At 42.0% G+C, this 22932-nt stretch overlaps 2 protein-coding genes and 1 long non-coding RNA gene across 7 annotated transcripts in view; 2 read left to right on the top strand and 1 right to left on the bottom strand.

The window, feature by feature from the left end:
- Positions 1–1700: 1700 nt before the first annotated feature.
- LOC133569426 (5'-AMP-activated protein kinase subunit gamma-2-like) lies at positions 1701–20509 on the top strand. Of its 3 annotated transcripts, none has more exons than XM_061921756.1 (17): positions 1701–1991; positions 6505–6573; positions 6643–6803; positions 6870–6982; positions 7073–7257; positions 8839–8884; positions 8960–9069; positions 14288–14369; positions 14455–14513; positions 14652–14697; positions 14779–14833; positions 16052–16178; positions 16267–16432; positions 16493–16530; positions 16590–16736; positions 16807–16900; positions 18606–20509. In XM_061921756.1, the coding sequence occupies exons 1-17, from the start codon at positions 1899–1901 to the stop codon at positions 19484–19486; spliced, it is 2472 nt and encodes an 823-aa protein (XP_061777740.1). In that variant the 5' UTR covers positions 1701–1898; the 3' UTR covers positions 19487–20509. The 3 variants fall into 3 exon arrangements, with proteins under 3 accessions (XP_061777740.1, XP_061777741.1, XP_061777742.1); XM_061921757.1 differs by lacking the exon at positions 1701–1991 and adding an exon at positions 2120–2563; XM_061921758.1 differs by lacking the exons at positions 1701–1991; positions 6505–6573; positions 6643–6803; positions 6870–6982; positions 7073–7257 and adding an exon at positions 8393–8584.
- LOC133569428 (activin receptor type-2B-like) overlaps positions 17830–22932 on the bottom strand; it is a 19919-nt gene continuing 14816 nt past the window's right edge. Inside the window, exons 10-11 of the mRNA XM_061921759.1 lie at positions 22740–22870; positions 17830–22574 (exon numbers count right to left, since the gene is read on the bottom strand). Coding sequence (XP_061777743.1) covers positions 22371–22574; positions 22740–22870 — 335 coding nt within the window. The 3' untranslated portion in view covers positions 17830–22370. The remainder of the gene's footprint in view (positions 22575–22739; positions 22871–22932) is intronic.
- LOC133569430 (uncharacterized) overlaps positions 20773–22932 on the top strand; it is a 23143-nt gene continuing 20983 nt past the window's right edge. Inside the window, exon 1 of one of the 3 annotated variants that reach the window (XR_009809812.1) lies at positions 20773–21129. This is a non-coding gene — a long non-coding RNA (uncharacterized LOC133569430). The remainder of the gene's footprint in view (positions 21130–22932) is intronic. The other 2 variants (XR_009809811.1, XR_009809810.1) reach the window with 2 other exon arrangements.

The raw sequence follows: 22932 nt of genomic DNA, 5'->3' as shown, positions 1-22932 counted from the left end.
ATATATAATTAAATAATAATAATTCACCCCTATACAATATCCTACCCTAGTACCCCACTGTGCAATACTACCCTTCGAGTGCAATACGTCCCACACTGATTGTTATTTATTACTTCGGTACTATCTTGTCTTGTTCTGTATATTGTACAGTATTTTGTATTTCTATAGTATTTTTTATATAGTACAGGATTGCTTATTATTTTTATTGGATAGTAGTGTGTTTATTACTGTTTTAATTGATTTTACCCTTTAAAATAGTTTTTAATCATATTTGTTTTTATATTTTTTTTATTGGTTTTATATTTATTTATTTTTTGTTTTTATTCAGTCATTCGTGGAGCATAATATATATTTTTTTAATATTGTTTTTAACATGGCTGTGCAGCACTTTGGAAACGTTATTGTTGTTTAAATGTGCTATATAAATAAAGTGGGTTGATTGATTGATTTATTTCAATTGTTATTTTTTTCCTTTATTACCTCTTGTGTTACTTATTTTCACCCCATATTTGTTCCCACTATCACACCTTAAATTGGAGTCCTTAATCTCGTTATATGCAAATATTATGACAATAAAGTCCATTCCATTCTATTCTTAATAAGTTTACGACACAACGCCATGAATTGATTAACGTGGACCCCGACTTAAAGAAGTTGAAAAGCTTATTCGGGTGTTACCATTTAGTGGTCAATTGTACAGAATATGTACTGAACTGTGCAATCTACTAATAAAAGTATCAATCAATCAATGAAGTTTAACTCATCGATTTTGATTATTTACATTACATATTATGTTGTACCAAACGTAATGTGCATAATGTAGACCACATGATTTAATGTTTTCAATTAGTTCACTTTGATCTTTGATTGAATTAATTTACTGTGAAGACTAATTTACAAAGTACATAAAAGGTTAACGGTGTTTTTGAATTATTAATTAAAACAAATAAGTCTGGTACAAATGATTTTTTTTTGTTTGAAATTTCATCAAAATTAAAAGCTTTTTTCTTTTTTAATTAGTTGCATGGAGTTAATTTACTGTGAAAATGTATTGACTGAATGTATAAAATTGATCTGGCGTTTCTGAAATAAAATTACGTACGCTCAGCGTAAATTGCTATTGTAGAGTTGTTTTAAAAAAATAATTTAATAACAATGTTTTTAAAATGGAGTTAATTTACAGTGAAAATTAATGTACAAAATATGTACAATTAGGATGCTGTTTAGGAAATAATAAAATAAGTTAGCCCAAGACAAAATAACATTATAGTTTTTTTTAATTAATTTAGATTTTTTTGGAGCGTTTTAATCAGTTGGAGTTCATTTAGTGTGAAAAGTATTTTTTTTTCAACTTACAAAATATATAAAATTTAGATGGCATTTGTAAAATATAATAAAACAGCCTGATTGATTGATTGATTGATTGATTGATTGATTGATTGATTGATTGATTGATTGATTGATTGAAACTTTTATTAGTAGATTGCACAGTACAGTACATATTCCGTACAATTGACCACTAAATGGTAACACCCGAGTAAGTTTTTCAACTTGTTTAAGTCGGGGTCCACGTTAATCAATTCATGTCTTCCCCTAGCGGCAAAAGGCCAAACTGCTGGTATTTGTTGATAATTGATGATTGGCCGATGATGTGATCCATGTGGAGCGAGCAGCATCAGCACAGAGAGGAGTCGGAACTGTCCTGGCTGCAGTCGTCATGACAACAGAAATGGTAGTCATGGTAACAGTAGTAGTCTCCTCTCCTGCGGTCCAAAGTGAGAGCAGTTGCGTGGCATGATGTATTCTGGCGGCTTCCTGTTGCGCAGTTAGTGGACTCTTCCAACTACTCCTCTTCTTCTGTCGACGTTTGAGCCACCGGGATCAAGTCTGCGGACCTGATGAAGATGAAGGCGAGCAGTACAGAGAAGGAGGAAGAGGAGGCGGACAGGAGGAAGAAGAATGGGGGGAGGCCGCTCAGACTCCTGATGCCAGTGAGTGACACGTGACAACTGTTTACAAACTCCATAGACCTTTGCGAGAATGACTGACAGTAAAAGGGGGCGTGGTCTTGTCATCTTAAAAACATGGTCGCATGCATCAGGATGGGTCACATGACACGTTTGGTGGGAAGCGCCGCCGCGTGTGTTCTCTGGCGACAACGTCAACATGATGATGCTGTGAGAATGACCTTGTCGGAGTTCAAAGGTACCGCCTGAGAAGTTAGAAATGGTGCAAAACACCGACAACCCCCGGGCCACCATCAACAAGACAATCTGCCCTCCATCTTGTCTGACAGGCGACTGTTTGTTGTCAGCGTGCTCTTATCTGCTCTTCTGACCCTCGAGCCGTCCTCGAGGAGGTGCCCTCCTACGTACGTGGTGAGGGTCCTTCACAGCTGGTCCGACGCCATGTCAGGTTTTCTGACTCCTAACCTAAAACTCGCACACGCAAACACATTTTGTGCTAACACGCTGATTGGCAGTTGCGGACCACAGAGAGGCAGAAAGTAGTGAGAGTGGAAAGAAGACAGATGGACACTACACAGCAGACTGACTACAAGAAGGTAAATTTGCTTTACATCATCAATCAGGATTTTCTCATCTTGTAGTCCACCTTATAACTTCCACTTTCTGATCTCTCATGTCAGCTGATACTCAAGATGGACTAAACTCTTTTGGTTCTCATGAAATGGTTGATCCTATGTTCTGGTTCTGGGTATTAGCATACCTATCCTAAGTCACTTCATTCTCAAGTTGGGACTTACAGTGGGGCAAAAAAGTTTTTAGTCAGCCACCAATTGTGCAAGTTCTCCCACTTAAAATGATGACAGTGGTCTATAATTTTCATCATAGGTACACTTCAAAATGTGAAAAAAAAATCCAAGAATTCACATTGTAGGATTTTTAAAGAATTTATTTGTAAATTATGGTGGAAAATAAGTATTTGGTCAACCATTCAAAGCTCTCACTGATGGAAGGAGGTTTTGTCTCAAAATCTCACGATACATGGCCCCATTCATTCTTTCCTTGACACGGATCAATCGTCATGTCCCCTTAGCAGAAAAACAGCCCCAAAGCATGATGTTTCCACCCCCATGCTTCACAGTAGGTGTGGTGTTCTTGGGATGCAACTCAGTATTCTTCTTCCTCCAAACACGACGAGTTGAGTTTATACCAAAAAGTTCTATTTTGGTTTCATCTGACCACATGACATTCTCCCAATCCTCTGCTGTATCATCCATGAGCTCTCTGACAAACATCAGACGGGTCTGGACATGCACTGGCTTAAGCAGCGGGACACGTCTGGCACTGCAGGATTTGATTCCCTGTCGGCATAGTGTGTTACTGAGGGTAACCTTTGTTACTGTGGTCCCAGCTCTCTGCAGGTCATTCACCAGGTCCCCCCGTGTGGTTCTGGGATTTTTGCTCACCGTTCTCATGATCATTTTGACCCCACGGGATGAGATATTGCGTGGAGCCCCAGATCGAGGAAGATTATCAGTGGTCTTGTATGTATTCCATTTTCTGATAATTGCTCCCATAGTTGATTTTTTCACACCAAGCTGCTTGTCTATTGATGATTCACTCTTCCCAGCCTGGTGCAGGTCTACAATTCTTTTCCTGGTGTCCTTCGACAGCTCTTTGGTCTTGGCCATAGTGGAGTTTGTAGTCTGACTGTTTGAGGCTGTGGACAGGTGTATTTTATACAGATAACGAGTTCAAACAAGTGCCATTGATACAGGAAACGAGTGGCGGACAGAAGAGCACAGGTTAGAAGTCTGTGAGAGCCAGAGATCTTCCTTGTTTGAAGTGACCAAAAACTTATTTTCCACCATAATCTACAAATAAATTCTTCAAAATTCCTACAATGTGAATTCCTGGATTTTTTTTCACATTCTGTCTCTCACAGTTAAAGTGTACCTATGATGAAAATTACAGACCTCTGTCATCAATTTAAGTGGGAGAACTTGCACAATCGGTGGCTGACTAAATACTTTTATGCCCCACTGAATGTCATGGTTGTTTCTCTTGGCTCTCATGTTAAAGTTCACGCCCTAGGCTCTCATATCGTAATTTATTTCCTCGGCTCTCATGTTGTAGTTGATTCTTATTGTCATGGTTGATTGTCATTGTTATGGTTGATTCTAAAGTTGTCTCTCTTGGCTCTCATGTCAGATTTGACTCTGCATGCGCTTCTCTCATAGTTCACTTTCTAGGCTCCCATGTTACAGTTGACTCTCTTGGGTCTCATGTTACAGTTGACTCTCATGAGATGTCCTCATGTGGATGTCGTGGACTCCTGGTGTTGACCAACTAGGATCTTTTGTCAGTTAATTCTCATGTCCTAGTTGGCTCTCCAGTTGTTTCTTGTAATTCTCATGTCATAGCTGATTCTCTGGGCTCTCATGCCGTAGTTGATGCTCATGTTTGCAGCCCTTTGAGACACTAGTGATTTAGGGCTATATAAGTAAACATTGATTGATTGATGATTGATGTTGTACGAGGCTCTTGTGTTGATGTAGTTGTCTCTTGGCTCTCATGTCAGTTGATTCTTATACCGTGGTGGATTTACTAGACACTTTTATCAGATGATTCCCATGTCATAGTTGACTCTCATGTCACATTTGCTTCTCGTCTCTTAACGCTCATGTCGGAATGAACTCCTCAGACTCTTATGGTATATTTCATTGTGTAGTTGGTCATGTCACAGTTGACTGCGGGCTCATATGTCGTAATTGGCTCTCAAGCCTCTCATGTCACAGTTGGTTCTCATGTCACAGTTCACTCCCCAGGCTCTCATGTTATAGTAGACTCTCAGTGTTGTTCGAGATGCTCATATAGATGTCGTTGACTCCTGGTTCTCACGCTATAGTTGACCAACTAGGATCTCTTGTCACTTAATTCTCATGTCATAGTTGGTTCTCTAGGCTCTCATGCCGTAGTTGATGCTCATGTTGTACAAGGCTCTCGTGTTGATATAGTTGACTCTTGGATCTCATGTCAGTTGATTATCATACCGTGGTGGACTTACTAGACACTTATGTCAGATGATTCCCATGTCATAGTTGACTCTCATGTCACAGTTGCTTTTAGTCTCTTAACTCTTTTGTCGTAATGAACTCCCAGACCCTCATGACATATTTAATATTGTAGGTGGTCTTGTCAGAGGTGACTACTGGCTCATATGTCGTAGTTGGCTCTCAAGCCTCTCGTGTCATAGTTAATTCTCATGTTATAGTTGATTCTCATGTCATAGTTGGTTGTCTAGTTGTTTCTCTTAACTCTCGTGTCAGAATTGACTCCCCAGACTCTTATGGCATACTCTCTAGGTCAGGGGTGCCCGCACTTTTTCTGCAGGCGAGCTACTTTTCAATTGACCAACTCGAGGGGATCTACCTCATTTATATATATCATGTATATTTATTTATTTATGAAAGAGACATTTTTGTAAACAAGTTAAATGTGTTCAATGATAATACAAGCATGTGTAACACATATAGATGTCTTTCTTTCACAAAGACAAGAATATAAGTTGGTGTATTACCTGATTCTGATGACTTGCATTGATTGGAATCAGACAGTAATGATGATAACGCCCACATTTTCAAATGGAGGAGAAAAAAAGTGGTCCTTTCTGTACAATACCACATGAAAGTGGTTGGTTTTTGGCATCTAATTCATCCAGCTTCCATACACTTTACAAGAAAAACATTGGCGGCAAATTCCGTAGCTTGCTTGATTGACATTCACGGCACCCGAGGGTCTTGTGAGATGACGCTGGCTGCTGTCAGTTCATTATTATGAAAAAATGACAGAGAGGAAGGCGAGAAACACTTTTTATTTCAACAGACTTTTGCGCCGTCCCTTCCGTCAAAACTCTAAAGGCCGACTGCACATTTCCTATCTTCACAATAAAAGCCCTGCTTCATGCTGCCTGTGCTAACAAAATAAGAGTCTCGGAAAGCTGGCGTGCACAAGTGATGTGCACGCCAGCTTTCTGAGGGATCGCTTGTGCATGCCAGTTTTCCGAGACTCTGTATTTAGTTAGCAGTTGATTCTCGTGTCATAGTTAATTCTCAGGTCATAGTTGGTTGTCTAGTTGTCTCTCTTAACTCTCGTGTCAGAATTGACTCCCCAGACTCTCATGGCATTTGTTTAGGTTTTCATGTCAAAATTTAACCTCTTGTCTCTCATGTCGCCTTAGGCACCGTTGATTCTATGTCATAGTGGACTCTCATCTGATCGTTTTGACTTACGAGGTTCTCACGTTGCAGCTGACTCATTGGCTCTCGTGTTGTGGTTGACTCTCACATCTGAGCTCACATAGTATATACCTCTCATGACAGTTTTCGTGAACTCACTGGGCTCACGTCAGTATCGTTCTCATGTTGTAGCTGACTTCTTTTTGTGTGATTGCTAAATTTCCCCATTTTGTCGTTATGCAACAACAAGCGCAATTGACCTTTGACCCCTTTGAATGTCACTTTCCTTAATTCCGGCGTAGGACATCAGCGTGTTGGGAATGTCTTTCCTGGACGAGCCGGGCCGAGTGCAGAGGGACAAAGTCTCGAAGGTAAAAAGTAGGCGCGATGACGACTACGATGTGGCTAATCAGCTGGTCCCGTGTGTTTTCGTCCTGCAGGGGGAGCTCAGCCCCACCAGGAGCTTCTTCCATCGGGCGAGCAGACCAAGTAGTCCCCGCTCGGCGCCCCCCTCCAGCTCCTACTCCAGGACGAGTCCCACCTCAGCCAAGAGCAGCTTCCCTTTCCAGGCTGCGGAGTCTCCGCCCAAACCTCCTCGCAGGTGATCATGTGATTGACAGCCGACAGATTGGCAACATGATTAAATCCTGGTGTGTGTGTGTGTTAGACTGAGCTTTAGTGGGATCTTCAAATCAACCTCTAGGGAATCGAACCAGCAAATGTCGTCGTCCCCCATCAGCATGAAACTCTTCTCACGCAGCAAGAGGAGCAAGGCGAGAGGTGTGCTGCTGCTGATGGTTAATTGACCACTCCTAATCACACTTTTATTTTGAAAATCTCCCTCCGCTTCTTCCACTCACCACCAACCAGCCTACACCATGTCATCCCCACCTGCCCCTTCCCAATCTCCCCCTGCCTTCCAACTGGAGAATTACCTGACGGAGCCGAGGCGTCCGGAGACCAGGAGGCTGCGTTCCTTCTCCTCACCCCCCGACACTGGGCAACACTTCTCTTGCCGGCTGCCACCGCCTTTTACGGTTTCACCAGCACCGCAGGTGTGAACGCCTACTGAAATAAAATGTTCTTATTTAAACAGGGATAGCAGGTCCATTCTATGTGTCATACTTGATAATTGTTGTGATATTGCCATATTTTTGCTGAAAGGATTTAGTAGAGAACATCCCTGATAAAGTTCGCAACTTTCGGTGTTAAGAGAAAAGCCCTGCCTCTACCGGAAGTCGCAGACGATGACGTCACACGTGTGGGGGCTCCTCACATATTCACATTGTTTTTAATGGGAGCCTCCAACAAAAAGTGCTATTCGGACCGAGAAAACGACAATTCCCCCATTAATTTGAGCGAGGATGAAAGATTTGTGTTTGAGGATATTGATAGCGATGGACTAGAAAAAAAACTAACAAAAAAAAAGTTTAAAAAAAACAAAACACGATTGCATTGGGACGGATTCCGATGTTTTTAGACACATTTACTACGATAATTCTGGGAAATCCTTTATCTTTCTATTGTGTTGCTAGTGTTTTAGTGAGTTAAATAGTACCTGATAGTCGGAAGGGTGTCTCCACGGGTGTCTTGAAGTGCAGTGTCTCAGGGAAGTCAACGGCAGCTATGGACGGCACAAGCTCAGCTTTTCTCCGGTAAGAACTGACTTTTAAACCACAAACTTCTCACCGAAACCTGCTGGTTGACATTTGGTAGGGTTCTATGTTGGCTTGACCGCACTCTGATCCATAGGAAAGTTTCACTTACAGGAATTTTAAACAAGGAATCACCGTGTGTTTGTGTGGCCAAAGGCTAAAGCTTCCCAACTCCATCTTTCTACTGTGACTTCTCCAATATTAATTGAACAAATTGCAAAAGATTCAGCAACACAGATGTCCAAAATACTGTGTAATTATGCCGTTAAAGCAGACGACTTTTAGCTGTGTGTGTGCGCAGCGCTCATACTTCCTAAAAACCCGTGACGTCTTGCGTACACGTCATCATTACACAACGTTTCGAAGACGATGGAAATTTAAAATTGTAATTTAGTAAACTAAAAAGGCCGTATTGGCATGTGTTGCAATGTTAATATTTCATCATTAGATATATAAACTATCAGACTGCGTGGTGGGTAGTAGTGGGTTTCAGTAGGCCTTTAAAGTAACGTTAGTACATGCTCTTATTGCGGCAAAACACCGGATGTAGTGCGTGTTAACTGCGTTAACTTGACGCCACTTTACACGGAGAGGCAATCTCTAGCGACAAGTGACGAGACGTTTCGCGGCAAATCAGCTCAGGGCTGAAGATGGAACCGTGAGCTTTAACCTGCATCACATAGTTAAAAGCTAACGGAAAAAACAGAAAATGAACGACGACGTTCAGGTCGGTGCTAGCTTCTTTATCCGTGATGACTTGCATGCTAAATAGGAGCCATTCCTCTTATGTAACGCTATTAATTATATTCTCCACAGTATGGAAATGTTGCCAATATGGCGTCGTAGTGCAGATGTATTCCTATATGCTCACTTTTTGAAAAAGACAACTGCTGACATCCCCGCATCACCAGAAGATCATAGCACTTCCTAAACATCTGACCAGTGGGTTCATGTGTATAACTAACAATGTTGTCTATGCAGGTGGAGGCTGGGGGTGAGGCTGAGCGGCGCTCCCTGGGCGATGGCGGTAAGACGGGGCTCACAATATGTGCAAAATTGAAACAACATGTCGATTGAAGTGTGTGTGTGTGTGTGTTGTCAGTGTGTGCCGACTCCGAGAGAGACATCTACATGCGCTTCATGAAGTGTCACAAGTGTTACGACATCATCCCCACCAGCTCCAAACTGGTGGTCTTTGACACCACGCTACAGGTGACACCTGCCACTTGCACTGACACATGACTGACGTGTGACTGATGCAGTAACACACGGATGGCCCACATGACTTACATACAGGTGTCAATCACGGATCACTCAAGGATGATTGACATGTGAGTAATGCATGAGTGCCACGACTGACAGGTTGACATGTCACTGATGGATCACTGATACCTGAGTCATTAAAACATGACTAACACGTGAGTGACACGTGACTAATTGAGTGACAGGTCAGTGATAGATGACACTTAAATGATGTGGTTAACACATACTTTCTGCCCTGTCAAGTCACAACATCTGACTTGACAGGGCAGTATGATTGACACATATGACGTGATTGACACTGAACTAAGACATGAATGACACACCACTGAAGTGACACATATCTGACACATCACAAAACTGACACATGACAGACATGCCACTGCACTGACACACAACAGACGTGTCGCTGAATTGACACATGACTGTCACTAAACTGATACATGACTGAAAGGTCACTAAACTGACACACAACAGACGTGTCACTGAATTGACACATGACTGTCACTAAACTGACACATGACTGAAAGGTCACTAAACTGACAAATGACTCATACGTTACTAAACTGACACACAACAGACATGTCACTGAACTGACACATGACTAATACGTCACTAAACTGACACACAACAGACTTGCCACTGAACCGACACGTGACTAACAATACTAAACTGACACATGACAGACATGTTACTGAAATGACACATGACTGTCACTAAACTGACACACAACAGACTTGCCACTAAACCGACAAATGACTGACGTTACTAAACTGACACATGACAGACATGTTACTGAACTGACACATGACTGTCACTAAACTGACACATGACTGATACGTCATTAAACTGACACATGACTGATTCGTCACTAAACTGACACATGACTGTCACTAAACTAACACATGACTGACACACAACAGACTTGCCACTGAACCGACACATGACTAACAATACTAAACTGACACATGACAGACATGTTACTGAATTGACACACAATAGACTAAACTGACACATGACTGTCACTATACTGACACATGACTGATACATCACTAAAATGAAACGACAGACATGCCACTAAACTGACACATGACTGACACATCACAAAACTGACACATGACAGACATGCCACTGCACTGACACACAACAGACGTGTCACTGAATTGACACATGACTGTCACTAAACTGATACATGACTGAAAGGTCACTAAACTGACACACAACAGACGTGTCACTGAATTAACACATGACTGTCACTAAACTGACACATGACTGAAAGGTCACTAAACTGACACACAACAGACATGTCACTGAACTGACACATGACTAATACGTCACTAAACTGACACACAACGGACTTGCCACTGAATTGACACATGACTAACAATACTAAACTGACACATGACAGACATGTTACTGAACTGACACATGACTGTCACTAAACTGACACACAACAGACTTGCCACTAAACCGACACATGACTGACGTTACTAAACTGACACATGACAGACATGTTACTGAACTGACACATGACTGTCACTAAACTGACACATGACTGATACGTCACTAAACTGACACATGACTGATTCGTCACTAAACTGACACATGACTGTCACTAAACTGACACACAACAGACTTCCCACTGAACCGACACATGACTAACAATACTAAGAGAATGTTACTGAACTGACACACAATAGACATGTCACTAAACTGACACATGACTGTCACTATACTGACACATGACTGATACATCACTAAAATGAAACGACAGACATGCCACTAAACTGACACATGACTGACACATTACGAAACTGACACATAACAGACATGCCACTGCACTGACACACAACAGACGTGTCACTGAATTGACACAGGACTGTCACTAAACTGATACATGACTGAAAGGTCACTAAACTGACACACAACAGACGTGTCACTGAATTGACACATGACTGTCACTAAACTGACACATGACTGAAAGGTCACTAAACTGACAAATGACTCATACATTACTAAACTGACACACAACAGACATGTCACTGAACTAACACATGACTGATACGTTACTAAACTGACACACAACAGACATGTCACTGAACTGACAGATGACTGATTCGTCACTAAACCGACACATGACTGTCACTAAACTGACACACGACTGACACACAACAGACTTGCCACTGAACCGACACATGACTAACAATACTAAACTGACACATGACAGACATGTTACTGAACTGACACACAATAGACATGTCACTAAACTGACACATGACTGTCACTATACTGACACATGACTGATACATCACTAAAATGAAACGACAGACATGCCACTAAACTGACACATGACTGACACATCAATAAACTGACACATGACGGACACGTCACTAAACTGACACATGACAGACATGTCACTAAACTGACACACGAGACATGTCACTAAACTGACACATGATTTTCACTATACTGACACATGACTGACGCATCACTAAAACGGAACAACACACATGCCACTAAACTGACACATGACTCACTAAACTGACACATGACTGATACGTCACTAAACTGACACATGACTGATACGTCACTAAACTGACACATGACTGATACATCACTAAACTGACACACAACAGACACTGAACCGACTCATGACTGACGTAACTAAACTGACACACGACAGACATGTCACTAAACTGACACGACTGTCACTAAATTGACACATGACTGATATGTCACTAAACTGACACATGATTTTCACTATACTGACACATGACTGATGCATCACTAAAATGAAACAACAGACATGCCACTAAACTGACACATGACTCTCACTAAACTGACACATGACTGATACATCACTAAATTGACACATGACTGATTTGTCACTAAACTGACACGTGACTGATATGTTACTAAGTTGACACATGACTGATATGTCACTAAACTCACCTATGACTAATATGTCACTAAGTTGAGACATGACTGATATGTCACTAAACTGACACATGACAGATATGTTACTAAACTGAAACATGACTGACACATTACGAAACTGACACATAACAGACATGCCACGGCACTGACACACAACAGACGTGTCACTGAATTGACACAGGACTGTCACTAAACTGATACATGACTGAAAGGTCACTAAACTGACACACAACAGACGTGTCACTGAATTGACACATGACTGTCACTAAACTGACACATGACTGAAAGGTCACTAAACTGACAAATGACTCATACATTACTAAACTGACACACAACAGACATGTCACTGAACTAACACATGACTGATACGTTACTAAACTGACACACAACAGACATGTCACTGAACTGACAGATGACTGATTCGTCACTAAACCGACACATGACTGTCACTAAACTGACACACGACTGACACACAACAGACTTGCCACTGAACCGACACATGACTAACAATACTAAACTGACACATGACAGACATGTTACTGAACTGACACACAATAGACATGTCACTAAACTGACACATGACTGTCACTATACTGACACATGACTGATACATCACTAAAATGAAACGACAGACATGCCACTAAACTGACACATGACTGACACATCACTAAACTGACACATGACGGACACGTCACTAAACTGACACATGACAGACATGTCACTAAACTGACACACAAGAGACATGTCACTAAACTGACACATGATTTTCACTATACTGACACATGACTGACGCATCACTAAAATGGAACAACACACATGCCACTAAACTGACACATGACTGATACGTCACTAAACTGACACATGACTGATACGTCACTAAACTGACACATGACTGATACATCACTAAACTGACACACAACAGACACTGAACCGACTCATGACTGACGTAACTAAACTGACACACGACAGACATGTCACTAAACTGACACGACTGTCACTAAATTGACACATGACTGATATGTCACTAAACTGACACATGATTTTCACTATACTGACACATGACTGATGCATCACTAAAATGAAACAACAGACATGCCACTAAACTGACACATGACTCTCACTAAACTGACACATGACTGATACATCACTAAATTGACACATGACTGATTTGTCACTAAACTGACACGTGACTGATATGTTACTAAGTTGACACATGACTGATATGTCACTAAACTCACCTATGACTAATATGTCACTAAGTTGAGACATGACTGATATGTCACTAAACTGACACATGACAGATATGTTACTAAACTGAAACATGACCGATACGTCACGAAACTGACACATGACTGATATGTCACTAAACTGACACATGACCGATACGTCACGAAACTGACACATGACTGATACCTTACCTAACTGACACACAACAGACAAATCACTGAACTGGCACATGACTGTCACTGAACTGACACATGACTGATACGTCACTAAACTGACACATAATACACTTGCCGCTGAACCGCCGCATGACTGAGATAACTAAACTGACACACGACAGACATGTCACTGAACCGACAACTGACACTGAACTGCGACATGACAGACACATCACTAAACTGACACATGACTGACATGTCACTAAACTGACAAATGACTGACATGTCACTAAACTGACACATGACTGTTACTAAACTGACACATGACTGATACATCACTAAAATGACATGACAGACATTCCACTGAACTGACACAGGACTGGCACGTCACTAAACTGACACATGACTGGCGTGACTAAACTGACAAATGACTGACGTGACTAAACTGACACATGACTGTTACTAAACTGACACATGACTGATACATCACTAAAATGACATGACAGACATTCCACTGAACTGACACAGGACTGGCACGTCACTAAACTGACACATGACTTGCGTGACTAAACTGACAAATGACTGACGTGACTAAACTGACACACAACAGACATGTCACTAAACTGACACATGACTGATACATCACTAAAATGACACAACAGACATGTCACTGACTGTCACCCGGGTGACACGTTAACTAATTCCTGACTGACACTAGAGTGACCCATGACTGGTGGATGACTGATAGGTGACCAACTTCCAGTCAGTGATGGATGACTGACACATGCCTGACATGTGACTGGTGGATAAGTGACACTTTACTAACATCTGTAGCCACATTTGTGTTGCAGGTGAAGAAAGCGTTCTTTGCTCTAGTCGCTAATGGCGTGCGTGCTGCTCCTTTGTGGGAAACTAAGAAGCAAAGTTTTGTTGGTGGGTACACACACACACACACACACACACACACGCGAGCACACACACACACTTAGTGGGTGACAGTTTTTTTTGTCCCTTTCAGGAATGTTGACTATCACAGACTTCATCAACATCTTGACCAGATACTACAAGTCACCCATGGTAAAACAAACAAACACACACACACACACTTTCTCTCACACACACACACACACACACACACACACACACACTCGCACACACACTATCGCAAGTGTGTCTAGTGTATGTGTGTCAACAGATGAGTGTTTTATCTTTCAGGTTCAGATTTACGAGCTAGAAGAACACAAGATCGAGACCTGGAGAGGTTTGCTCTGACAATATTATTTTCTATTCTATTCTATTCTAGTTCTATATGTGAAATGCTGACATTTGTCCATGTTGACAGAACTTTACCTGCAGGAGACCTTCAAGCCTCTGGTCCACATCTCACCTGATGCCAGGTAAATCTGTGTGCGTGTGCGTGTGTGTGAGTGTGCGTGCGTGTGTGTGTGTGTGCGTGGGTGCGTTCTTGTATTTCTTTGAGACATCAACAAGGAAAAGCACCTTCCATTTGAGGACTGGTGAACAAGTTAGGACCAAAATCATGGTCCCAATAAGGAAAACCATTGCAATCAATAGAGAATGTCTCATTTGCACTCCTGGTGGTGAACTCTGTCAAAATTAGGGTGGACCAAAAAAGGAGGTATCTTTCAAATTGACTGTGTCGCATTTAAAAGTGCTCCCCCCCTCTAGTCAACATATGAAATAACAAGTGTGTGTAAACATTTGAAGTGCTCCCCCTCTGGCCAACATATGCGATAACAAGTGTGTGTAAGAAATTGAAATGCGCCCCCTATGGCCAAAATTAATTTAAAAAATAAATAAATATGTATTTAAAGACATACTGTAATAACTTCAAGTAATGAATATTAAAAAACAATTACAAACAAAACATAAAAAAGTTACCAAAAAGTAATCTTGACATCTTTCTTATAAAATTGGGAACAATTTCTCATATTCTTTCTGTTTGTAATTTTGCAATATTTCTTCAAAATTAGTACTTTTTTTACGTAAAAGTATTACTTTTTGATGGAAAATGGCGACATTTGTCATATAAAATTTTGACTTGTCACAATATTACCAATTTGTTCTTGTAAAATAGTGAAATGTTTTGAGTAAAATTATTATATTGCCAAAATGTTTAAGTTTTCTTATAAAAATTGTGACTTTTGTCAAGTAAAATTGCGACTCTTTTCATAAAATTCCCCCCAAAATTTAAGCTTTTCTTGTAAAATTGCGACTGTTGTTGAGTAAAATTCCAACTTTTATCATAACATCGCACAAATGTTCCGTTTTCCTTGTAAAATTTTGACTTGCGTTGAGTAAAATGACGACTTTTATTATAAAACTGCCAAAATTAAAGGTTTTTCTAGTGAAATTGTGAACTTTTTCTTGTGAAATTCCAATTCATTTTTCACAAGATTTTTTATATTTGCGTTGTCTGTATATATTAATAAGTTGAAAATACAAATCTTTATATATCTAGAAAGGCTGGTTCTAAAGAGGGAGGCATTTTTCTCTGGTCTCAAGAAGGTAACAAATACAAGGGTGCGCGCGCGCGCGTGTGTGTGTGTGTGCGCGTGAGGAAACAGGAAGTTACAAAAAGTGTTGTTTTTCAGTATTTTCGAGGCGGTGTCATCGTTGATTCGCAACAAGATCCATCGTCTTCCCGTCATTGACCCTCTGAGTGGAAACGCACTCTACATCCTGACCCACAAGAGGATCCTCAAGTTCCTGCAGCTCTTTGTGAGTGTTGTGCCCTCCCCGCCAGCAGGGGGCGACATCATATTGGCATGATGTTGTCTTTTACAAACAAGTGCCCCCTGCTGGTCAGGTGTGTGAGATGCCCATGCCCGGCTTCATGAAGAAGACGCTGGAGGAACTTCATGTGGGAACGTACGACAACATTGCTTTCATCCACCCGGACACGCCCATCATCACCGCCCTCTCCGTTTTCACGCACCGCGGCGTCTCCGCCTTACCCGTAGTCAATCACCATGGTAACCACTAAATTGATGTCTCACGTGTCATCTCCATATTAACGTCATACATGTGCGCAGGACAAGTGGTGGACATCTACTCCAAGTTTGACGTGATTGTGAGTACAGCCGACTTTCGCGCTGTCCGCTAACCCGGGACTAACCTTTTGTCCCTCAGAACCTGGCGGCGGAGAAGACATACAACGACCTGGATGTGACCGTCACGCAGGCTTTGCGGCACAGGTCGCAGTACTTTGAAGGTGTCATGAAGTGCAACAAAGTGGAGACCCTGGAGACCATAGTGGACCGCATTGTGAAAGCTGAGGTGACACCGCCATATTTGTCTTTGGAAAACAGGAAGCGGATGTATGCTGAATGTCCGCTTGCGTTCGCAGGTTCACAGGCTGGTCGTCGTAGATGAAGAGTCCCGGATCGTCGGCATCGTCTCGTTATCAGACATCCTTCAGGCGCTCATCCTCTCGCCTACTGGTAAACATGTCGTCCTAATGCAGGTGTGTCCAAACTAGGGCCCACGGGCCAAGTGTGGCCCGCGACCGTCATGAGTTTAACAAGGAACCTGACCTGCGGGGTTGCTAAATTATTCTTAATTATCTGACAATCTGATTGCTGCAAATTTGCCACCCTCCTGTGGTCAACGTGAAGAAATTAGGTCAAGGTCCATAAATTGTGATTTGAAGTGAAATCAGCACAGCATTCATCAACCTTCCCGAGTCGTGGCGCAAAAGGACTGCAACCAACACAAAAAGCTGCCATGTGTCATATGTGACACATGGTCTCTTATGACACAACCTGCCCACTGACCTTTGTGGATATTATAATGTCCGAGCACCACACATACATCAAAAACACAGCCATTTAAATCCATTGCAATGCATTATGGGAAAACTGCAGCACACTCTCTCCTCACTTATCCATGTTAGGCACATTTTAGCTGCTTGATATTTATATATATGTATATATATATATATATATATATATTATATATATACATATATATATATATATAGAAAGGTCATCACAGAAGTAAAAAAGGTAGGAGTCGAAATTTCACATATGTATATGCATATATTAGGGGTGTGGGAAAAAATCGATTGGAATACGAATCGCGATTCTCACGTTGTGCGATTCAGAATCGATTCTCTTTTTTTTTTTTAAATCGATTTTTTTTTTTTTATCAATCCAACAAAACAATACACAGCAATACCATAACAATGAAATCCAATTCCAAAACCAAACCTGACCCAGCAACACTCAGAACTGCAATAAACAGAGCAATTGAGAGGAGACACAAACACGACACAGAACAAACCAAAAGTAATGAAACAAAAATGAATATTATCAACAACAGTATCAATATTAGTTATAATTTCAGCATAGCAGTGATTAAAAATCCTTCATTGACCTTCTCTTTAGACATTTATAAAAAATTTTAAAAAAAGAATAGTGTCACAGTGGCTTACACTTGCATGACATCTCATAAGCTTGACAACACACTGTGTCCAATGTTTTCACAAAGATAAAATAAGATATATTTTTTGTTCGTTTAATAGTTAAAACAAATTTACATTTTTGCAATCAGTCTATAAAACATTGTCCTTTACAATTATATAAGTTAAGAAAAAAAATATACTACTCTGCTAGCATGTCAGCAGACTGGGGTAGATCCTGCTGAAATCCTATGTATTGAATGAATACAGAATCGTTTTGAATCGGAAAAAATATTGTTTTTGAATCGAGAATCGCGTTGAATCAAAAAAATGATATATAATCGAATCGCGACCCCAAGAATCGATATTGAATCGAATCGTGGAACACCCAAAGATTCGCAGCCCTAATATATATATATTTATATCCATCCATCCATTTTCTTCCGCTTGTCCTTTCCGGGGCGCTGGAGCCTATCTCAGCAGCATTCGGGCGGAAGGCGGCGTACACCCTGGACAAGTCCCCACCTCATCACAGGACCAACACAGATGGACAGACAACATTCACACTCTAGGGTCAATTTAGTGTTGCCAATCAATTTATATATGTATGTACTTTACATGCAATCGGCTTTCGGCCCCCGACCAAAATATTTTTAACCCAATGCCTCAAGTCAACAAGTTTGGACACTCCTGTCCTAATGAGTCTGTTTAAAGAGTGTTGGTTGTGATGACAATGATGTGCTCAGGTGTGCTCAGGAACGAAGACACGTTTCCTTCTCACTCTGCTTTGGACTACGCATGTGACAAGCGACAGGACCAGGATCAAGATAATCGTGCTGACTGCCAGCAGGGGGAGACAGAGCGGGAGACGGAGATGATTGAAGGAGAAGGATTCCAGGAAAAGAGGGAGGAGGTGATACAAGAGGGAGGCGGCAAAGGGAACCAGGAGGAGGAGGAGATAGAAGTTAGGGAGGAGGTGGAGGAGAAAGAAGATGTTGTGGAGGAGGAGACAGAAGATGTTAGGAAAGAGGGGGTGACAGAAGAAGTTGAGGACGAGGAGACAGGAAATGTTAGGAAAGAGGGCGTGACAGAAGAAGTTGAGGACGAGGAGATAGGAGATGTTAGGAAAGGTGGGGGGACAGAAGAAGTTGAGGAGGAAGAGACAGGAGATGTTAGGAAAGGGGGGGTGACAGAAAAAGTTGAGGAGGAGGAGACAGGAGGAGGAAGTGAGGAGGTAACAGAAGAAGGGGAAGGTAAAAGTGAGGTGACTGAGGCAGGAGATGCATGGAGCGGGGAGAAGGTGGCAGAGGGAGAAGAGGAAGTGATGGAAGAGCAGAAAGGGGAAAGAGTAGCGGAAGATTTGACAGAGGAGGTGACACAACAAGGAGAAGAAGGAAGGGAGGAGGAGACTGAAGATGGAGGGATGAGTGAGGAGATGAACAAGAGACAAGGTGAAGAGAGGGAGGAGGAAATGGAGGAGAGAGAAGAAAGGGAGGAATTGACAGAAGAAGGCGACAAGCAGGAGGAAGTGAAGGACGCAGGAGAAGAAGGAGAGGAGGAGCAGGTCGTTCCAGAAGGAGGAAAAGGTAAAGGGGAGGAGGAGACAGGGCAAGAGGAGGAGTTGTGACATCATCAGTTGTGGTGAGCTGTGAGTGACAGGTCGGCCCGCCCTCTAGCAATGTTGTCAGTATGGCAGCTGGTTGAAAACAACACAGCATAGCAGCTAATTTGTCCCATACATGTATATTTCTATATATTTTGATATATAAATGATGTGGCACTATCAGGATGTTAGCAGCTAAAAGTCAGTGATGATCATGTAATGTTTTATTTATATTCATCTTGTAATAGTAATATTTTCATCGCTGTTCAACATCAAAAGTTGTATTGTAAGCACATCGACACATTCACCTTCCCTAAAGCCGCTGGCGGTCTTTTTTTTTTTATAGCCACAATGCAACTCCAACACAAGCATTAGATAATCGCAACCATTTATTATTCACATACAAAAAGTTCAATCATTGTGTTCCCTTATGTAATGTGTGTGAGAGATGGTTAAAACTACATGTTGGGACTGAGTTGATGAAGAGAAGAAGAAGTCATCTGACAGCACACACACATTCACGCTTAATAGTATTTTTTTTTCCTCTAAAAAGTACCATTTGAAAATATGAAATGACCTCTACTTTCCACATGGATCATCAACAGTCCATCAGTTCACAAACTTTACATCAGGACGTACGCATTGTTGAACTTTGAACTTTCCAATTGGACCAGTAAAATATTTAGTTTTGGAGTCGTGCTTTCTCAGCGCCAAGATGGCGGTGCAGGAGGCCCCTGTGATGCGCCAATATTAGATTTACAGTTTGCCGTACCTGCCTAATGCTAACAATGCTACATGCTACAGGTACATGACAGTGGGGGGAACATTTAATCAAACCTGGGAAATCAGAATCAGCTTTGTTGGCCTTGTATGTTTTAACCTGCGTATGTGTCATTTTACTATGAACATTTTTGAAATTATTGCAGATTTTGTGATGTTTTGAACAGGATGATGCACAAGGGAGGAGGAGAGAAGACCGGGGTTATAACTTTTTACAATGTGGATAACTTTTCAATTAAAACAAAAATAAATAACACATACAAAATTCATCTGAGGTATTTTTGCTGTACTGAGGTTCACATTGTTGTGGTTTCTTTAAGCACCTGACTTAAAAATGCACATTAAAAGGAATTGTCCAATGTTTATGTTGGAATCTTTAAAGTGGGGATTGACCCTTTAAGTGTTAAACATGACAAAAAAGAGGTAGACATAAAGTGGTCAGGTGACTGATGACCTTTAACCTTTCACCCTGATGAGTTGTCAAAAGAAAACAACACAAATGGCAGTGTGTGCACAGCATGTGTTGAGTGTCCAGAAAGAAACTGCCAATAGGCTTTAAGCACCGTCACATAAGTCCCTCCTACCTATTTCACAATCCGGTAACCCCGCCTCCACATAACGAATTTTACCTGAGAAGTTTGGTCGCTGTCAGCCAATCAAACGCCTGAATGTAGCATGACCCCGCCCACTTCAGGCTTGAACAACCAGTCAACATCGACCTTTCGCGAAGCCAAACATCCCCAACCAATCACAGAGCAGTCCCTTCTAACAGCGCTCGGTTCAATTCAGTGGAGCTCCTTACGATATTATTCTAAGTTACTAGTCAAGTTTTGCTATTTAAAACTTAGTAGTCGGCGGAAACCCCCAGGCTTAACACCAGCTTCAAGGTAAGAAATTCGCTTATTATTCGTAATGTATATTTTTGTGGAAAGTAGCGCTAACCGGAGTAAACTAGCATATAGGCTATGGGTTAGCTCCTTCGCTAACGCTAGATTTCTTACTACTAAATGTAATTATGTGTACATATGTGTGTAAATGTAAAACCCGGCCGAGTCATACCAAACACTACCCAAATGGAACCCATTACCTCCCTGCTTGGGACTCCGCATCAAGGGTTGGAATATTTTTGGTTAAATCACCAAAAATGATTCCGGGTGTCAAGCCAAATCTGTGCCCAGCCGAAATAAGTGCTCCGGAGGGGCTGTGCGCATGCGCGACCTGCGCAGTCCAGTGCGCCGGGCAGTTTTTTTGGCATTAAAACTACTGATCTTATTTGTTTCATCCTGCCGTTTCTCCATATTTAATAGCCTAAGACAATATATATCACAGTAACTTTGGTATGATACGGTTTTTCTTTTAGCTAACATTATCAGCAAATCCAAGTTTAACTAATGAGTATACCCAAGGGCGCCGCTGGGGGTTTTGGGCTCCATGAAAATAATCTTTACAGGGCCCCCAACACAAAATTTCATCATCATTAGGGGCCTCTCTGGGCCCCCCTCCATCATGGGCCCCTAGAATCCGTCTCCTTTACCCCCCCTTTTCGGCGCCCCTGAGTATACCTCGTATGCACTCTCACTGAGACCACAGGGGCAATTATTTGGCAAGTCATCCCATACACACTGTATACAATAGGGTGGGCATATATTTCGCATTTAAGGCGCTAAATATATGCCCTGACACGCTTTGGTACTTATTTGCAGAGAGCACTTTTTTCGCTTGACACGCGGCACCGCTGTTGCCCACTGGTCCCCTCGCCTCCCTGGGCGTGATCAAGGGGATGGGTAAGGACAAATTTCACCACACCTACCGTGTGTGACAATCACTGGTACTTTAACTTTTTAACTTAACTTGTGCATTAATTTGTGATTTTAGCTGACAAGCCTGGCAACAGTCACTTGCGGGGGCGGGGCTTAGCGAAAGGTCAACGCAGCATCACTCTGACATCACTTCCTGTTTAAGAGTGAGACGTGTCACTTTGAGGTGTAGCTGGTGCTGGTTGCTACGCAATGAGGCTGCAGGTAGACACCCACTTCAGAGACAGAAAAAAATGCTGAGGTACCTGGAGATCATTCACTGAGTCGGACCTGAACTTATGTCTGTGTGTGCGTGCCAAAAGTTTTACTCGTCACATGGTGGACTCTTTGGCCGGGAGGTCCACGTTGGTTACCATGACAACTGGGGGGACAGAAGAGGAGGAGGTGGGCGGGGCTATGGAGCTTGTGAGGCGACGCACTTGGCCCATGCGCTCTTGCACGCAGCCGGCCGACAGTCGGGCCTCGGCGTCGTGGTCCCAGCATTCCGACACCGTTTCGCACACATGGCCCAGACCCTGAAAAGGGAGGAGCTTATTGGATCATTGTGTGGATAGTGCGAGTACCATGGAAATGTATCCATGAAATATGCGTACGCTTTTAATTCTCCAAAGTGTGGTGGGCCAATTAAAAATAATTCTGAGGGTGTATTTTATGTTAGACATTTCTTAATGACTACTCACGTTATGTTTGAACCAAACGTCTTTGAAGGCCGGCCTCAACTTCTTGTGGACAACAACTTCCTGAAGGTCCTCCAGTGACGGATGCTGACCTACTTCCTCCTCGAATGGCAGCATGTACTCGCCTACTGGACCTGACGCACACACGCTTTGATTAGACCTGCAGACCAAACAGTGCATTATGTGAGCGTAGCTT

The sequence above is a fragment of the Nerophis ophidion genome, linkage group LG15 (genome assembly GCF_033978795.1).
Source record: "Nerophis ophidion isolate RoL-2023_Sa linkage group LG15, RoL_Noph_v1.0, whole genome shotgun sequence".
Lineage (NCBI taxonomy): Eukaryota > Metazoa > Chordata > Actinopteri > Syngnathiformes > Syngnathidae > Nerophis > Nerophis ophidion.
The sequence above is the reverse complement of the archived record's forward strand: the minus strand, read 5'-3'. Positions and strand labels throughout refer to the sequence as shown.

Bases quoted from the DNA above. Each gene is read 5' to 3' on its own strand.
- LOC133569426 (XM_061921756.1), top strand. From the start codon at position 1,899: ATGAAGATGAAGGCGAGCAGTACAGAGAAGGAGGAAGAGGAGGCGGAC. The intron at 6,574-6,642 runs GTAAAAAGTAGG...TTCGTCCTGCAG, and splicing joins AGAGGGACAAAGTCTCGAAG to GGGGAGCTCAGCCCCACCAG. The intron at 16,737-16,806 runs GTGACACCGCCA...TTGCGTTCGCAG, and splicing joins ACCGCATTGTGAAAGCTGAG to GTTCACAGGCTGGTCGTCGT.